At 47.4% G+C, this 19,800-nt stretch overlaps 1 protein-coding gene, 1 long non-coding RNA gene and 1 other non-coding gene across 3 annotated transcripts in view; 2 read left to right on the forward strand and 1 right to left on the reverse strand.

Annotated features, from left to right (window-relative positions):
* Nucleotides 1–4,440: 4,440 nt before the first annotated feature.
* trnac-gca lies at nt 4,441–4,512 on the reverse strand. The gene has a single exon. It is a non-coding gene; the product is annotated as a tRNA-Cys (tRNA).
* Nucleotides 4,470–9,252, forward strand: LOC118217260. The gene is made up of 3 exons (XR_004763149.1): nt 4,470–5,266; nt 6,613–6,758; nt 8,593–9,252. It is a non-coding gene; the product is annotated as an uncharacterized LOC118217260 (long non-coding RNA).
* A 1,361-nt stretch (nt 9,253–10,613) lies between these two features.
* LOC118216074 (plexin domain-containing protein 1-like) overlaps nt 10,614–19,800 on the forward strand; it is a 31,015-nt gene continuing 21,828 nt past the window's right edge. Inside the window, exon 1 of the mRNA XM_035397092.1 lies at nt 10,614–11,010. Within this exon, the coding sequence (XP_035252983.1) occupies nt 10,899–11,010 (112 nt within the window). The 5' untranslated portion in view covers nt 10,614–10,898. The remainder of the gene's footprint in view (nt 11,011–19,800) is intronic.

The following is a 19,800-nucleotide window of genomic DNA, read 5'->3' on the forward strand; positions in this document are numbered from 1 at the left end:
TACTGAAGAGATTCTAATGATCAAGGCACGTCATTTTTGGCACGTACGCTACGTTAATTATACGGGGTGTTGGGCATTAAATCCATTTGGACCTCAGTCTACCATCCTAAAAGTAAGGGCACGGCATAATAGTTTAATAGAAAAAATGAGCTTCTATACATCTTGCAATGCCTCACAGTCATCCATTGGTACCCAGCCTTCCTCAGGTGTTTTGAACCTACAATACTCTCCAGCTGGTGGGTTATCAGTGATGACTAAGTCGCTGCCCATCTTCTCCTGGCTTCTGGCTCACCTCCTCCGTCCAATTCCAGAACCAATAGGTGGCTCTTTCTGCTTCCTCCCCACATCCATGAGCTGCTGATCGTCTTTCCCTTCTTCTCAATCCTATGGCGGTCAGGAGACTCTGAGTGGATTGAGTGGGGAGTCTCCTGCATCCCACCTTCACTGGGAATGACTGAGCCTGCCAGATGTTGTCCATGCACTCCTGCACCAGATCCTGATATCTGGTTTCCTCTCTGAGGCCTCTGCACAGCCCTCCTCCTGTTGTGTAGTCAGCTCTCCTAGGATGATCTTTCTCGGGTCTGTCGAACACATGACTCCATCTGGACTCAGGGTCGTTGACAGGGCCGCATCAGGGACCTGAAGCTTTCCTCCCAGGTCCATTCTCCGCTCCCATCCTTGATCTGACTGCTGAAGGTTGGCTTTGCTGTATTCAGGGCTAAGGAACTGGCTCCTTGCTTGACTGAGGTGTTAGCACGCGTTGGCTTTGCGTTGAGCTTGGAGTTTTCTTCTTTCCTGCTCCACGGTGGCTGCAAGCCCCTCTTGGTTCCCCTCTTTCCAGAGTTTACACAGTGGGCCTTTGTTCATTCCCCACCTGTGCAAATTCACTGGGGATTGCCTCAGTCGAGCCCCTCTATTGTACGCACAATTTTGCCGTTCCTGTGTCTGTAGGAAATTCTTCCATGACAATTGTCCCGGTGTGTGGAGTTTCATTCACTCATGAAGGACGTACTGAAACTCAGATTTACTATTGCATGGACCTTTCTCCCAGCTTTCTTTACCTAGGTTCAAAGCACGGCAAGGTTAGCTGCTGATTCGGACTCTGCATTATAAATTTACGGTGATGGTACACAGAGGTCTTGATGAACTTAATGTTGAATAACATGTGCAATTCACATAGTATGCATGACATAAACAACGTGCCTTGATAAAATCTTTTTCAAAATTCCCACCCAGGAGATTAGTTGAAACAGTGCTACTACACAAAGGCACAACTTGCGTATTCCACCAAAACTTAACACCAACCATCCCCCTGTGCCCTTCTGTCTGCTAGCTGAATGAGGTCCATTCCCACTCAAATGGAATCTCCATCAATGTAATGTGTGATCAGTGTGTCCAAAGGCACTCTTGTATTGTCCACGGCGTTAACTAGTTGATATTTGTGACAAGACACGAATGGCCGCTGCACCTTCCCATGAAGGTCTGACTAATAGAATTGGATTTCAGAATCTGTCGAGAGGCACTTGAGGCTTTTCCCTCCCCTTGGTAGTGCTGAAAAAACCTGCATCACCACATCGCACAACACATGTCCCTTTCTGTTGTGAATACACCCTTACACACCCCTTCAGCAAACTAGCAAACTCTGGCTAAACCGTGCGTAATAAGAGGGTACAACAGGCACAAGCTAACCACAGTCTCTACGCTGTGCATATTTCCCTTTGTCTAGTTTCCATTGGCACCACTGGGTAATCATGAATATCCCTGTGCACACACCTTACGTGCACCCAAAATGCAATCCCCAGTGCCCCTGGCTGAATTAGGCTTTGAGGAACGTGGTATGTCTGAATCCAGAATCCAGCATAGCTTGATGCGTAACCCCTTGGTACCCTTACCCTTATCCAGTACGACCCCTCCTGACTGGGGGAGGGGGCTGGCCAGCCAGCGAGACAAACCACTTGTCCCACCTCCGTCATTACATTTATTTGGCAGATGCTTTTATCCAAAGCGACGTACAAAAGTGCATTTCATGGCCATGGACAACTACAAAACACAGGCATGCATGCCTCTCAAACCCCAGTCTCACTGCATGCAGAGCAGATAAAGGTTAGCGCTGATTATTTTATTGCCTCCAGCTGCAACTGCGGGCCCACTTATCCACTCCCCTGCCATGCACCTGCAGCTGACTCTATGCCCACACCCCTTCTTCATACCCATGTGAAAGGTTGGAGTCCTTAGAGGGAGTCGGTACAATTGTGTGGTTATGTCCCAGTGTTTTTTTTTGCTTTGTGTTTTGTTGCTGCCGCGTTCGTTTCTGTCTCCCCTATAGGTGGAGTTGATGATGTCACGGTCCTGCTGCGGAAATGCAGATCCAAAGATGTGTCAAGAGACTGTAACCACACCCCTCCTCCACACACATTTGAAAGGTTTGAGTCCTTAGAAGCTGAGTAAGTACGTTTGTGCATTGTTACGTCCCAGTGTTTTTTGTGCTTTGTGTTTTGCTGCTGCCGCGTTTGTTCCTGTCTCTCCTACAGGCGGAGTCGATGACATCACGGCCCTGTTGCAGAGACGTGAATCCGAAGATGAGCTGAAGAGAGGATGCACGTTATCGCCTGGCAACCAGACTGAGGAATGCCTGTTGCTGAGGACACTGGGACCACCATGGAGCAGCGTTAGTAGAAAGATGCCGGACTATATGTTGATTATGTGCATCTTTTTACATTAGTCTACAGTTGGGAGTTGAGTCTACTGCCTACAGTCCACGCTGTCTATTGTCTGCAATCTGCTAATCTTGATATCACCATCTTTGTTTACAGACTTTTCCAAAACGTGTTGAAATCGCTAATAGGCTAGTAGCTTTTTAGTTATCAAATGTTATTTTAGATAAGAGTGCAGGTTGTAAGGATAGTCAGTGATTACCCCCCAGTTTCTACCTCGGAACACCTGCAAGGAATTGGCGGGCTGACTTTTAGAAAAGAGGACCATCTTCAAATCTGGCGTGGGTTGCATCTGCCTGCCTGGTGAGATCCTGCACCCTGCGCTGAGTCTGTATGCTTAGAACAAAAGTTATATAAGTTAGATCTAAATCTGCTTTGCTGTATAAAATGCCTACTTGCCTTTGTTTTATATCACTTTGTGTTAAACTAGGTCTTCTTTTAGCTTGTTATTATTGTTGAGTTTGCTTTGTGTTACATCCAATAGCATACACCTGGTTATTGTCATGCATGTGGATTTCAAGTCGAAGCAGTGTACTGTACATATCTGTGAAATAAAGAGAGATGTATTTTGGATATTTTGTGGCTGCGTCGTGCTTTGTGGTGTCCTCTCTCTAAAATCATGTTTCCCTGTTACCTCTGTAAGACTGTGTTGCTTGTGTAGGTTACACTTAGGATTTGGTTTTTTAAATGGAGACCCACAAGGCCCTCACCAAAGGAAGGTGATTCTGTTATTCAGGGTTAACATCATCTTCGCCATCATTGCCAACTGTTGGTCCACTGGCATTTTGCAAATTGGTACAATAGCAGTCCACTAAAGTCAGGACCTTCCAAAGTCTGTTTCCTTCTCAACTGCCCACCACAGCTGCCTGCAAAGTGCTGGGGGACCAACAGCTATGCTGACAGCCGGCCACTAGGTGGCACTGCATGTTTGCCGACTGGGTTACCTGACCTGTGTCCTATAGTTCAGAAAGCTGTTCTCCTCTATGCTCCCATTTCCAAATGGGCATGTGAAAATAAGAGCAAGTTAACATGCTGGAGCTGCTTATGGTGGGAGGGTTTGTTTTTCACTAGAGAGGCTGATTCGGTTCTCCCCAGACTGGATTTCTCCAGGTGCTCTCCTCCAGGTGCTGTCAATACCTGTCATTTCACCTGAAGCCTGATTTTGTCACACTGTCTCTTGACTGCTGTCACCTGTCATTCACAGCAGATGGGACAAACACATCTCTCACTCAGAGGGCCTTGAAGTCAATGTAGCATCCAACTGTTGTCTATAAGGATTTGAAGGGCTTTCCACACTGGATTAGCAGTGCATTGAGTTGGTGTGTTGAGGGAACGACTACTCTCTGACATCATCAGAGCAAATAATGTCACCTGGGTCTGAATGACCCATATGCGAACACACAAGCATTACTGCAATGTGTGTGCATCCACTTGTGACTGATGCAGGTAATGTAAGGCCTCTCTGCCTCACAATGTTGCACTTTCCGTTGTCTTGACAGTGATTTTCCCATTGGTTAATACGCCAATGATGACATCATCCATTTCACAAACTCACTGCTGTCCACATTCGGACAAACAGGCATCTTTAATCCTTTATTTGGTATGTTCTGGTTTGCTGTATTAGCGTAGTGGTGGGGTGAAGGACTGTGGGGGTCTATCAGTCTTAATATTAATAATGCGTTTCTCAAAAGCTGATAATTCTGATTGGCAAAATCTGAAAAAAAGCAGGGGGCACCTGGATTTGAACCAGGGACCTCTTGATCTGCAGTCAAATGCTCTACCACTGAGCTATACCCCCATTCATTACATGGGTTTCAGCCGTGAATCTTAATCCGTGTCATTCTGTTCTATCTGTCACTTTCCATTAGCCGTGGGTATCTGCTACGAAAGGAAGGGATTTTCTCCTTTTCTTTTGATAATAAGAACCCAGGCTGGAGTGAAGTATATTCATTTCTGGCCCTGTGGAGGAACACAATGAGCAGTAATAGCAAGGCTTGATCGCGGGCTGGAAACTCAGGGTGAAAACGTCTCAAGCACAACGTTGTCCGACGACCCTGCGTGAACATTCGGCGAGAAGCGCTTCGCATTAATGGCAGTGGTCGGGATGCTGGAGGCAATGAGAAGGACAAATAACACGAGATGGAGTCACTTATTTACACTGCCTCAGGGTCAGCATCCATCCATCTGATGGCTGTGGAAGAAGGGCTATGGAAAGAAAGGGAGGGCGTGCAGAGAAAGAGAGAAATAATGAGAGAGGGAGACTGAGATGCAGCGAAAGGGTAGGAGGAGGTTTTGTATGGAGTGGGCGGATATGACTGCATATTCATGAAAGCTCTGTGAGTGATCAGATCGCTCAGGTGCGGGGGTAGGTCAGCGCTCAGTCATGTCTGTTCAGTCTCTGAGATCTGGCACACAGCAATGTCACTGAGCACGTGTGAGTTTACACAGTTTTCCAGATCCGTTTAACCCGTGTGGTTCCTCTTCTGCTTCTTTACTCCAAATATCAGGAATCTTGGACCAGTGTTTTGTGACTGGATACATTCTAAAGCAAGGTAGGCACCACAGGATCCCACTGTAGGCATTGGCCTTGTGTTTGTAATTCTGGAAATGTGGAAAGTTGTTTTGGTGGATATGTTTGTTTTGTTTTACCTCTTCTGTGTGGCAGGTGTTGTAAGATGTAAGGAGGTGAGCTTTGCACTTGTCACATTAATATCCATGATGATGCAATTAAATACAGTTTTGCAGTGTCACCGTTGCTTCAGTTTGAATTGATTTTCTCCCCAGGCACAGGTGTTGCCTCATTGTATGTTAGTGGTGGTGTAATGTTCCCTAGCCACCAGCAGAGGTCAGTGTTGATGAGGTGTTCATCAAAGCAGTGCTACTGATGCTGACTGATGGAACTGATGCTTTCCCAAAGGTCCAGGCTTCACAGAGAATTACAGATGAACCTGAGCTGATCTGTGTTGAGAAAAGGAAGGAGAACAGGGAAAGGAGAGAGGGAGGGAACGTTGAGTGCTTACAGTTCAAAGTTGACACTGAAGTTTTCTACAATGTCTGGGTGTCTGGCTATCACAAACTTTTCTAAAGCAGATTTAATTAAGCAAAGGCATTTCTTAGTCTGTTTTCAAAGACATATTTTAGGAGAGAAACCATGGCCTGTTTTCTTAATTAGCTCTTGCAGTTTTTTCACTCTGACATTTAAATAAAAAAGAACCCAAATGCCAATCCTAAATGATCTCATCCTGGATATTTAAACAGAGTAAGAGTGACCAAAAGGTTGTTTTGCCTTCATGTCTGAGCTCACTTTCTTTTCTTCCTTCCTGCAGTCTCATACCCTCTCTTTCTTTCATGAGTGTTGCCTTTTCCTCACCTGTAATTTCAGCCTATAAATTTGACTCCTACAGCTACCCATTTATGCAGCTGGATTACTGAAGCCGTTTGGCTCAAAGGTACAATGGCACCTTGGAACTGAAGCCTTTAATCTCAGAGATGCATGTCCCATTCCATAACTGTTATGCTTCACTGCTGCTGATGTCTCTGCCTCTCCCCCTCCATCTTTGTTTTAACCTCTACCCCGTCTCTCTCCATCTCTGTTTTAACCACTACCTCAGTCTCTCTCTAACTCTGTTTTAGTCTCTACCTCAGTCTCTCTCTAACTCTGTTTTAGTCTCTACCTCAGTCTCTCTCTAACTCTGTTTTAGTCTCTACCTCAGTCTCTCTCTCCATCTCTATTTTAACCACTACCTCAGTCTCTCTCTAACTCTGTTTTAGTCTCTACCTCAGTCTCTCTCTAACTCTGTTTTAGTCTCTACCCCTGTCTCTCTCTAACTCTGTTTTAGTCTCTACCCCTGTCTCTCTCTAACTCTGTTTTAGTCTCTACCCCTGTCTCTATCTTTAGGCAGGCAGGAAGCCAGGCTCCAGTGGTCATGGCGACCACAGCTGAGTGGAACGGGCCAGCGTGTGTGTGGGTTGGGAAATGGCTGCCAGGGTGTGGCTCAGTGGCAGGGCTGAGAGAGGCGGCACAGAGGAACGAGAGGGTCACAGGTACTCACAAAGCGCGCCACGAGCAGGACACTGCACCCCTGAATCAGCCAGAACCCCACGGCCAGATTATAATCATGAGCACGGTTACCCTCGTCAGTATGGTGGAAGAATGTTGCCTCTCCAAAAAAAACTGAATTTTCAGGAATAGCAGAAAGATACTCCCTTTGCATTTAGCAGCAAAGAATACTAGTTAAGTCACATGTTGATGTTAACCTACTTAATTAGTTCAAAAGTAAAGTCCAACGCGCTTCAGCCAAGTTTCCAGTGAAAAGGTCGTTTTTAGGTGCTCGACAGGCTCTGAGGAAGACGCCCGTCGAAACGCCAGTCACCCCCCTGCAATAAACGTGCACACCTTACAAGCGCTCCAGTATCTTACTTCGGGTAGTTTATTTGAAGTGCCCAGGTAAAAAGCCTTGCTTACGTATCTACTTAATTAGTTGTCAAGTTGTGAAACACTGGCTATGGACCACCGCATCATGGTTCCACCACAGCTCTGTGGACCACCACAGGTCTTTATAAAATGAAGACAGGCTGTGCGTGAGCCTTCCTGGATGGGAGCTGTGCACTCCTGACCAGGCACACGTTTTACTCCGTGTCATGACCAACAGCTTTCCTTGCCTTCCTCCCGCGCGCGCTGTACTGAAAGCGGACAGACTTGTGCCAGTTTGCCTTGCTTGCACTGGAACGGGTTGCGCACAGATGGTCAGCGGGAAACAGTTAGGGGGGAGCAGAGGACAGTGGAGTCCAACCCAGAGCTCTTAAAAAGCATTTGTCAGACTAATAAATCAAGTTTTGCGTGAACCATAAAAACGCAAGCAAACACCGTGTGATATATTTTGATGAAGTTGCATAATGCACCAGACACTCATTTTATTGGTCAAACTCAAATGATGTTAGAAGCCCAGCGCTTCTCAGCCCACAGAAAGCTGAGTTACAGTTTGCGGGGGTTGGTTCCCTGAAATCGGACTGATTCCTGCAAAAGTTTGCTAGCATTACGCTACGGGTCATAGATCGAGTTAACTTGAATTTCTCCCTTCAGTTGGAGCTCATGATTCACCGAAAGGAGTGACCACAGATTCTGAGCAACGTACTTCCCTGGAAGTTAGGCAGGCTTATTTTACCTCAGAGTGTCAATCTGGCTGGACTCATAGTGCTGTCTGGTTATGAGCAGCCCGGTCAGGTTTGCTCTGCCGTAAGGTTATGAGCCTAACAAGCGAAGCTACAGTGTCAAGACTTCCAATATCTCCTGATTGTTTGGTTTATCCAGTTGTGATGCCCCCTGCTTATCCAACCCGCTCTGTACACGGGGATAGACAGCGTTTGAAAAATGCATTTGCATGTATGTATTTTATAAACCTGTACCTCAAGACCTACACTTCCACCATTTTGTACCATTGTAGTTTATAGATACAATCAATTGTCAGGTATTTTGTAAGAAAACATGTTTTACACACATACATGCGTGCAGGCACACACACACACACACACAGCTTGATCCCAGAGGACAAGACACATACATATGCAAGCAAACACACACAGTTCACTCGCACAAACGCAGACACCAACACGTGCACTCATACGTACACCCACACACAAATACAGTTTGACACATGCATAAACACACACACACAACAGAAATGTTCAGAGAAAGGTCAAATTGGTTCAGTGTGTGTGTGTGTGCGTGCACGCATGTGGCTGTGTGTGTGTCTGTATGTGTGTGCGTGTTGTGTGTAGTCGCAGATGTGGGAGAGCTCATCCAGAGATCAAGCCCTCAGGGTGATTTTAAAGGTCAAACTCGCTGCAGTGAACTGCCTCTGTCTTTATTTGTGTGCAGCCCCAGTACAGAATGGGAGACAGTGAGCAATCGCTTATGTGTCCACACACCCGCTCATGTCAATAAGGGCCATCACAAGGAGAGGGAAAGGGCGTATCAGCGAAGGCCTTTACAAGAGCAGCGTTCGTGTGAACTTGAACGCAGCCTCGCTCGCATACCTCCATCTTCTTGCAGTTTGTTACAACATTGAAGTGATTTTGAATTGGCAGTGTGCTCCAATTCAATTCAGGATCTGTTTGGGAAATGACAGGAAATGCATTCTCTCTGATGACCCTTACAGACGGAAGGGTCTGCAGACTTTCCTTTCGCTCGGCTCCTGTTTTTCATCACCTGCGCGTTTCCACTACTGTCAGAGAAGACGGGAGCGTCGTCTGCGTGAAACTGACTCCATTTTGAGCGCGCCAGACGGAGAATGTTTGAAAGAAAGTCATAACTCTGTGTGCTCGTTTGTTTCTGAGAGAGACAGAGGGAGTGGGACTAAGCGAAAGACAGTAATTCTGTGCGTGTGTATATATGTGCATATATGTGTGTATCACAGAGATAAATTAGCTATGTGCGTATAATATGCATGCAGCGAGAGAGACATGGTGTGGGTGTACATGTGTGCGAGTTTGTGAGAAAGATAAATTAATAACTCTGTGTATATTTGCATACAGTGAAAAAGAGGAATAAATAATAATTCTGTGTGTCTGTTGGATGGGTGGGGGGGGTGGGGGGGGGTGGGGGGTGGATGGGTGTGAGCACACATTTGCTGGAGAGTACGCCTGGGTTTGGGAGTCTTGCCATTCACCCTAAAAAAAGCAGCTGCAGGAGATCCCGCACGCTCGTTCCAGTGTATGTGTCGATGCAGCGGAAGGGCCAAATGGGTGTGACCTGTCATTTGCCATCACTGTGGGGATCGGCCCTGCCGGTGCCTGCAAGTCACATACTTTTGCATTGGCTGCACACGCGGTCCCTCCCGCACGCAAATACCAGCTTTGTGCCCTGAATCTTAAATACAGCACTTAAATTACAGTCCACCCAGCTGAACCTTCCGCACGCGCTTCCCAAGCTGGACAGTCTGCATCCGTGCCGACTGCTTGCCACTGCATGAAAAACCGAGTTTCTGAAATATATCCAAGCTGTTACACTTCAGGGAAATTTGGGGTGCGGCAGTTGTGAGTGGTAGTTTCCCCCTATGTCAACACGTGTATTTCCAGAAACTTCTTGGCCACGTCTGTCATCGGGGATTTCTGGACTTGGATATTCCCAATTAATCCACGGAGTCTGCCCACACTGAAATTTCACAACGTGCCCTGGGATGTCGAGGGCCAGGACAAGAACACCTCCGTGCACAAAACCATGCCCGTTTGTGACACAGAGCTGTGGTTTCCAACACTGATGCAGCAGGAAAGGTGTCTGCTCTTGGATTTGTGTTTCACCCGTAACATACCGAACTGAATCACAGAGAGGCACAATGTGGATTTAATGCAGACCTGTAATGAGAGAACCCATACATACATAATTGTTAGGTTACACATACCTCTCTAAGGAGATATGATGAGAGAGAGTGTGTGTGAGTGAGAGAGAGAGAGAGAGAGAGGCACAAGCGATGCCAGAGGAAGAACTCGAAAATGAAAATGAAAGAGATGGAGATGGAAAGAACAGTTCTAGCCTCTTTGACATCGATGCCTCATCGGTTGTTCTGTTCCTCATGTTACATTACTATGGCAACAACAGAACAGCACTGAGGGGGGAAAGAGTGTGTGCGTGAGAGAGAGAGAGAGATGGATAGAGGGAGAATCGGCCATAAATACGGGAGGAGCTCCCTGTTTAAAGTGTGAAGTGAAAGAGGAGGAGAGAGAGAGAGACAGAGAGAAAGAGCGTGCACAGGACCGTGTTTAAAGTGTGAAGTGAGAGAAGAGGAGGAGAGAGAGAGAGACAGAGAGAGAGAGAGACAGGCAGAGAGTCGGAAAGAGAGAGAGAGAGTGCACAGGACCGTGTTTAAAGTGTGAAGTGAGGAAAGAGGAGGAGGAGAGAGAGAGACAGAGAGAGAGAGAGAGCGTGCACAGGACCGTGTTTAAAGTGTGAAGTGAGGAAAGAGGAGGAGGAGGAGAGAGAGACAGAGAGAGAGAGCGTGCACGAGACCGTGTTTAAAGTCTGAAGTGGGAGAAGAGGAGGAGGAGGAGAGAGAGAGACAGAGAGAGAGAGTGTGCACAGGACCGTGTTTAAAGTGTGAAGTGAGTGAAGAGGAGGAGGAGAGAGAGACAGACAGAGAGAGTGAGCGTGCACAGGACCGTGTTTAAAGTGCGAAGAGAGGGAAGAGGATGAGAGAGGGAAGTGCCGCTGCCTGGCTGCCGAACATGTGTCTGCCCGCTTTGCTTATCGTCTGCCTCTCCCAGGCGGAGTTGGGGAGAGTTTGGGCACGGGAGCAAACGGGTAAGGACTCTCCTTCTCGCTCTCTACCTCCCCTCCTCTCCTTTCCATCTCCTGTCTCCCTCCGTCTTCCTCTCTTTCCGCTCTCTCTCTGCCCCTCCGGTCTGCTCCATCTCCCCGCGCTCCTCTCCTGCAGGATCAGCGGATCCGGGGGGCTCCGTCGCACCCTTCAGCCTGTCGCTCGTCTCCGTCACGTGACTCGGCCCAAGTCCCGCCCCCCCCTCCTGTGTTAAGAGATGCTACCGCGTGATTAGCCAATCAGAAAACCGGGTGGTGCGGGTTAATTTTCTGTCACCTTGTGTTAACTTGAGTCACCTGTCTGGTCGCTGTCGGGTCAGCGTCGGAGCAATGTCAAGCCAGCAGCTTTTGCGCTTTCGCGTTTTCTGGGTCTGCATATCCGGAAGTTTCCGTCGTAGAAGAAGTTGACCAGGTTGCCGCGAGGTCGTGCTATCGTATGCAGTACTGTCAGGTTTATATTGGTCGGGGATTGAACTCGTTGCGGTCAGTGCTGTAGCGTATAGTGGAATTCCCGTCTTCGCTGCTCTCAAAGTCTTAATAAGCTGGCACAGCACACATCTGCCGTAGATTACTTGTACTCATGGTTTGTTTTTAGTTTTTCGACCGGCTCAGTTTCTTGCTGTTTTAGAAGGTTTTTGGAATCGGAGGAGATTTTGGGGAGGATCTGGTTCTGCGGTGTCTTTGGGTGTTTAATCCTCCAGAGGGATGACCTAATCAGCATCGCCGTAGGAACGCTGTTCCTCTGTCGGCAGGCGTGTGTGAATCAGAGCTACGGCCCCACTGAGGGGAGCGTGTTTTTTTTGGCACTGGTGCTTGTTTTGCTGCTGGCCTCCTGGACCCCCCCCCCCCCCTGCGGGGACCTCAGGACCACTGCTCTGTGTCCAGTGCGTGTGATCTGCATGGGGAGCGCCCGTATCGACAGAGCCATTCGTCTTTTCACCTGTGGGTGGCATAGAATTAACATTGCCGGAGATGGGCTGCATGCTGGCTGCAGGGTGATGTGTGTGCGTGTTTTTGGTGTGTGTGTATGTGTTTGTGTGTGTGCATGTACATGTGTCTGTGTGTGTGTGTGTATGTGTTTGTGTGTGTGCGTGCATGCATGTGTGTGCATGTGCGTGCGCGTGTGCGTGCATGTACATGTGTCTGTGTGTGTGTGCGTGCATGCGTGTGCGTGTGTGTGTGCGTGTGCATGCGTGTGTATGTGTGTGTGTGCGTGCGTGTACATGTGTCTGTGTGTGTGTGTACGTGCATGCGTGTGCATGTGTGAGTGTGTGCATGCGTGTGTATGTGTGTGTGTGCGTGCGTGCGTGTACATGTGTCTGTGTCTGTGTGTGTGTGTGTGCGTGCATGTGCCCGCATTTGCTTGCTTATAAATGTGGATTTGTGTGTCTGTGCGAATCTGGATTCCTGAAAATACATATAAATTTGGATTTGCGTGTGAGTGTTTGTGTGCCAGCTTACTGATGTTTGTACTTCTTTACCCTTTACCACCATGTATTCCATATTCAGAATTTCCAGTTGCTTTTCTTCTCCAGAGGGGGCGCTGTCCTGTTCACTGGGCACTCGCCTGCCGCTGTGAGGCAGAAGGAACATCACTCAGTCTCTGATAAAGAGAATTAACGGCCCAAAACAGACTGAATGAAGCGGGTAGTGTGCTGAGTCAGTTAATGCTGAGCTGAGCCACGGGGAGCCTCCCATTCTGTTCCTGGGGACTGCAGACACGCCCAGATTCCTCCAGCAACCCGTTCCTCCGTGGGCTCAAACTGCTGTCCCGCTCATGCTGATGAACGACGATAAGAAGTCTAACTCGTGTCTAACACCACCAGATACCACTGCAGGACAGACAGCTCGTTTTATACCTAAGCCCCAAACTGTCCCAGCGTCACCCTGTATGAGCGTCTCATTGTCCTTTCTTCCTTCATATAGCAGGACCGTTGCATTATGGGTCGGCACATTGATAGAAAAGTTTGCTTCGCCCTTTGCTCTTTGTGGATATTACCAAAGGATATGATGTCTTGCAGTTTTGGAAAGAGGGAGCCATTTCTCAGAGGTTGAATAGCCAGTCTAGCATGATCGCGTGTTTGTAGTAGCTACCACTTGGCTGCTAAATGAAACTTCTCTTTTACAAATTGACGTTAGTTTATCGCTTCTGAAGGACAATTAGGTTATAAAGTTAGCTCAATTTCAGCTTAATAGCTTTTCATAGACAACCTGCAGCCAACAGGACAGCCCTCGCCTAATTACAGGACATGATTCGATCCCACACGCCAGCTCGACCGCTCTGCTCTGCTGCAGCAGGGCGACTTGCACCCCCTGCCATCCGGGTGAAGGGTTCTCGCTCGTCCCTACCACGGAGCTTCTCCACCCTAGCTCCCCAGTGGTGGAACAAACTCCCTGTTCCTCCACGAAACGTTCAGTCATTGACTTCTCTCTTCAGACTATACCTGGGGCCTCATTTATAAAATGGACTTACGATAAATTTTTATCTTAAGTATGACTTACGCAGAAAATCACGTGTAATTAGTTATTTATAAAACCTGACTTTGACGTGGAAATGATCTTATCTCTACGCAAAGTCTAGACTTAAGTGATTTTCCTTCTGGCTATGTAAGATCATTTATGATGTAAGCACACCGTCGGAAATGTTCTTAAGACTAAGTTCAAGTATAAATCTAAGAATATTTTTATAAATGAGGCTCCTGGACTAACTATCACCACTCTGCGGGGCACTCCCAATCTGGGATCATTTTTATGAATAAAATCCCCCTCTTTCATGTTACATATGTACCTCATGTGCCACTTTCATGTTACATGTACTTCTATCTAGCACTTAATGTTCTTTGTATCAGTATCTTGATGTTGTAGCTTGTCATGGACCCTAGTTCGACTTAGCATAGGTTAGGTCAAAGAGTAATGTTTACTGTGTAAACTAGACTTAATGTGCTCATGGCTATGAATAACTGTTACAAAATGTGCATTGTACCTTATCGGACCTGTGTTTTGTAGTTGCCTTAATGACTTTTGATATGCACTTGTTGTACGTCGCTTTGGATAAAAACGTCTGCCAAATGAATGTAATGTCATAGCTAAAATTCATGCATCAAAGTCGAATGGTAACTTCCAGCTAAGTTGGTTCAAATCGGCTGTGATACATTGAATTTAGCAATGAACTGCTATCGGCTGGTATTGCCGGCTAACTTTAAAACCTATAATGCTACAGAAATGTGTGTTACCATCTAGTCCCCTTCTGCGGCTGACTCCAAACCAAGCTGTCTCTTTTTGAAATGTTGTTTGTGTAATCTTCTACAGATGTGTCATACAGCACCCAGAGCTGTGACACAGCCAGAATCAGTGATTCATCCGTTTTCAATTTTGTCGAGGATGTGAAAGCATTTCTATTTGCTGATACTGCAAATCTGAAGGTCAAAGTTCAACACTGTTATACATTTACCAAAGGCGAAGGGCAAATCTGCTTCTCAACAGGAAGTGATGGCGTTTCTTCGCCTTTCACACGGTTTTGCATGGAGGCGAAGGGTAGGCGAAGCAAATATTCACGCATTTTTTTGCCGGTGTGATTGCTCCAAATCTGTTCTTGAGAAGTTTACTCAGACAAGGCAAACTTCAGCTAATGTTGGCTATCGTTCAACGTATGGCTTTTTGTGTTTGCGACAAATGTTTTGTAACATGAGTAAACAATTTGGAAAGGTTGCATGCGGAGAACAGGAATTACTGCCAAAGAGCAAAATGCCAAGAGAATAAGTACGTCAATCATCCATTAGATCTTATCGCTCATTTTTATGAAAGCGTAATATTTGTTCCTGATGTTGAGAAACAGTCCAGGGTGAAAATGTCCCCCTTTCTCATTGCTGCGTCCATCTTGATCAGATCATCGTCTCTGAGCGAAACAGAATCCTTTGTTTCAAATGGATCAACACTTGAACGCTTTATTGGGACGTACAGTGGTTCGCTGCAAACGCTCTCCTTGTGGAGCGCACGTCCGCTCTTCCGATGTTCCTCTGCGGTGGGGAGTTAAAGCGGGTTTTAGGGGAGCGGTGGGCTGCCTCTCTGGTTCAGATGGATCCGGTTCTTGAGTCCTTGGCTCACCATTCTGCTCCAGTTTCCCACAGCCTCCCTGGGTGTGTTCTGGCTAAGACTGTGCTCTTCTCCCGCCTGGAGCGCGACTTGCAGAGCCGTTTGTGTCCGTTTTTCTTCAGCTTTATTTGATAGAACAGTGTAGAGAGACAGGGAGAATTAGGAGGGGAGAGAGGTGTGTGACGAAGGTCAGCGGTTGGATTCAACGTCGCGGCTCACACTGAGCGTGTGGATAGCGCTCTACGGGCTGCGCCACTAGAGGCCCCTTCGTGTCCGGTTTAAGCGGGTAGATCTCAAGTGGATCTAAACCTCCTAATCTCGCTGTGGATCACAGTCAAAGCGATTCGGTCCTGTCTTGAGGTGGAGGGCGCTTTTCTGTGTCCTGTCAGTGACTGGACGTGAACCTGAGGTGATGCTGACTTGACTCTGCGGGATTATCCTCGCACAGTCGCATCATCCGTAGTCCGTCCCTGATCGATGTAGCGCTTCCTCCTGAACACTGCCATAATGCCTGCGTGCAGCACAGCAGGCCTCTGGCTGGGAGTGCCATCGGTTCAGCTGAGAAACTTTTTTATCTTCTGGGGGAAAAAAGCTAAATGTCATTGCCTGTTTGTATTGATTACCATAGCACAAGCTCTTGGCACCTAAATTGGGCCGTGAGCGAATTCAATTAACTGTAGAACACTCGTGGGAAATAAATTGGCAGAACTCGTCGGTTGTTGCATTTCCGGGCCCTGGCGGCCATCTTGAGGTGGTTTGTGGAGGTACCAAACTGAATAAGGTTGAATGGAGCCATGCGACCCCATTTCCTTTCTAGTTCTTCTACAGTTCCACGGTCTGAGTCCCACCCGAACTGTCAGAGGATCTATCCGTTATGGGAAAGGTGTACAAATATGACTGGGTAAGTTTGGGAATGAATAAACAAACAAAAAAACCCATTTGAAAGAGGCTGAGTTTGACTAAACCGATATTTTGCTTCCTCTAATGAGAAAGGGAAGTTCAATCTGGCTTTCCTCTAATACAGACAGATGACAGCAGAGTTTGTTATTCAGATGTCTGTTGACAATCTGGGTTAAGTCCTGTGAGTATCAATTCCAGGCATGCTGCAACAGTTCGCAAGACAACAAAAACCATGGCATTCTGGATCTAATAAGTCTCCTTCTCCTTCTAGCTGTCTTTGTACTGTACACATCTGACAGAAATGAAAGAGGAGAGAGGATTCTTTTAACGGGAGCGCAAATGTAAGTTTTTACCAAATAACACACCTGAGCTCTGTTTATTTCCGTCTCTAGCTGGGTCCCGGGCGAAGCCACAAGAGAGAAGTTTCTGCGAGGAGGTTTACAGAAGGGGCGGCCGAGGGTGCATTTCCCAAACTCCCGCCCTTTAATCTGGGGGCTGCTGTGATCTGCTGTCGGCTGCAGAGGCACACAGATTCCACCACCCTCACACTCCTCCACGCACAGAGCGCCAGCCCCCAACCACACCCCACACCCAATCTGGCTACAACAGCCCCACCCTCACACTTCTCCGCGCGCAGAGTACAAGCCCCCAGCCACCCCCCACCCCCCTCCATCGGCCCACTACAGCCCCACCCAGCCAGAGTGGGCCACATGCAAGCAGAGAAGTGTGCCAAACACATGTATTTGAAATGCAGTGTATTTGCGTGTGTGTTTTTCATATGTAGTGTGGGTTGATTTGCCAGTGATTTTCTACCACTGTGGGATCTGCAACCTCGGCCTCCGCCATTTTGATTTCAGTTTCCAGATATGTTTATTTGGGAGGCGTTTTTGCATTTTGGAACAAAATTAATGTTAGTGTATTTTGCCACGCGTGGCCCTTGTCAGAACTGAGTACGGAGCATGCTCTCAAAGGCATTTGCTACTGACGGTCCTGCCCTGTTGACTTGGGTAACAGAGGTAAATTTAAGATGTTCCTCATTTTATCCCAGCTTTGGGTGGTGCCTTGCTGGTGCCTTCATATGTGCCTCAAGTCAGAACGTTTGGTCTTTCTAATGTCCTTGGTCCTCAACTTGGGCCAGCCTGGGGAAAGAGGTGTGGTCACCGTAAAAAGAGTATGGAGGGGACACACATTTTTGTGGCTGTTTTTCAATGAGACTGAACAACACCATGGAGAGGTTGCGTGGGTGAGGTTTAGAGTGCCACTGTCACCTCTGAGGCCCACCAGTGGCCAAAAGTCAGGCTGGTGGTCTTTGACCCAAAGCTTCAGGACTGAACTACCTTGAGCTTTTTTAGCTCAAATTGGCCGGCCAGACTGAAAATGCAACTAGTGAGATCCAAGCCTGTCAGTACAGAGGAGTGTCATTTTGTGCTGCCCCCTACAGGGAAGAAGCAGCATTAACAGTGTTCTCTGGGGCTGTCACATTGAATTAACTATTCTACTGAATGTAGCCAAGATTGATTAGATCTGTCATCTATCTTTTGCAAAAACAAACAAACAAACACAAATAGATAGACAACCATGTCTATGTGCACAATGCTCAATTCTGTAACACAAGTCCCACAAAACTGGGAACTGACATTCTAAAGTCCAGTAAAGTCGGGCTAAGGGAAATGCGGGCAGCTGCAGTGTATTCTGGTGTATTCGCGTAACCGTGCGACACACCCTTGTGCGCAGCCGGCTCCAGGTTTTCCAGCTGGGCGTGGTTTTGTGGTCCGTCAGTGCCGTGCCGCTCGCCGTGGACGCGTGGGTTCAAGCAGTCGCATTTGCGGGCTCCTCCCCAGCGGGGACTCGACCACAGACATCCATGCCGCAGTTTATCCCAACAAAACGTTCTCTCGTGCCAGGCCGTCATAGAGGAGTCCCTCTTTGTGTGTATGTTTCCTTTTGTGTGTGTGTGTGACGGGGAGGGCGTTTTGAGTTTACGGTGTGTTTGTCGTTGTGTGAGAGCGTTTGTCCTGCTCCGCCCAGCCTCCAGACAGTTTAGCTGCGGTGCAGTCCCCCGACAGGAGATCCCCATTTCACAAGCGACTGAGCTGAATTCTGGTGTAGGGTGATGAGAACTGTGGGTACACTCCCAGGAAAAAAAAACGGTTCTTTGGCTTGTCTCCGTTGGGAAACCCTTTTTGGTTTTTTTTGTAAAACCCTCTATGGCTGGTGTGAAATGTGGGAAAGCTCCCAGATTGAACCATTTTGCGCAACAAAGAACCCTCGCACGAGATAGGCAGACGTGGGCAGCCAGGGCTATATCTGTTTCTGGTTTTCATGCCAACTTTAGCCTTAATTATGCCATCTGACATTTTAACCACATTTCTTCATGACCACACGAATGACAGCTGAAGTCTGTTCTTGTGTCCCTATGTGAAATGTTTTGCTATATACCAACACTGGTTCACTCTTAGGTTAGAGTGAATCAGTGTTGGTATATAGCAAAACATTTCACAAGCTAATTGGTTGTATATACCAGCACTGATTCACTCTTAGGTTAGAGTGAATCAGTGTTGGTATATAGCAAAACATTTCACAAGCTAATTGGTTGTATATACCAGCACTGATTCACTCTTAGGTTAGAGTGAATCAGTGCTGGTGTATACAACCAATTAGCTCATTTAGCCAGGATAATCGGTGGGAACAGAAACCTGCGTACACAACAGCCCTCCAGGACCAGAATTCCCCTCCCTGCTCTACGGAGACACAGAGGGGCCTTTTAGAACCCTTTCTTCTGAGAGTGTATGTTTTCAGGCACATGGACGGGTCTGCGCTAGGCCCTGCCTAATTTATCTGGGGACGGGACAGGGCCCCTCGCTCCACGAGGCCACCAAACTCGGAGCTCTTCTGGGTCATCTGGGACAGATCGACAGCGTCGAGTCCTTTTGTTCAGTTCGCCGTTTTTCTTTTTTTTAACCACGGACACATGTTCCCGTTTTCCTCGCTTTTATGACGGTCCAATGATTTCCTGTTGAAACCCGTTCCATGACCAGAACAGCAGGAGGAAGCTCTGCGGAGAGGCCGGCTTTGCAGAGCCGACGGGGGAATTAATGCGCGATGCAGAAACACACACATCGCGGACCGGAGGCCTGCAACTAATTTGGGACGAACGGGGGGCGGGTCGACGGGTCCCCGTTGCGACCTTACGAGAGAGAGCACGCGTGTGAACATAACGGAGTGTTCTTCGCTTGCCGTCTCTCCTCCCCTTCTCATCCTCCAGCCCGCTGTTTTTTCCCAGCTATTTACGGACCGAGCCCTTTTCACGCCCGTCTGATCGCGCTCGTGGGTTTTTACGCTTCTTTTTCAAAAATAAAATCTCGTAAAAGTGCAGATATACATTTGGGTTACTCGCCGGATGAATGGCGGTGCCTGTGGTGTTGAAAGTAAGACTTTCCACCATTTCATCATTTGCTTTTTTTCAGGGCTGATTTCATTGGTCATTTTGCTTGAGGGCATTTTGCCATTAGCCTGGGCCATGCCCTGTCATGTGCAAACCTGAGCCTGATTGGTCAATTTCTCCTCAAACTGATTGGCTAAATTTTCTGAAATTAATGTTTATATTTTCAAACTTATTATTAGGAAGACTTAAAGTATAAACATGCTGAAACATAATATTATTCTGAAAATAAAAAGGGCTGTTAATTCTTAGATTGTTTATTGTGTGAAAACAGAAGCCTTGCCTGTAACTTTGCATGCTTGCCGAGCGTCTGTAAATTTTGGGTAGTGCGGTGTGCCTGG

The sequence above is a fragment of the Anguilla anguilla genome, chromosome 17 (assembly GCF_013347855.1).
Source record: "Anguilla anguilla isolate fAngAng1 chromosome 17, fAngAng1.pri, whole genome shotgun sequence".
In the NCBI taxonomy this organism is placed as follows: domain Eukaryota; kingdom Metazoa; phylum Chordata; class Actinopteri; order Anguilliformes; family Anguillidae; genus Anguilla; species Anguilla anguilla.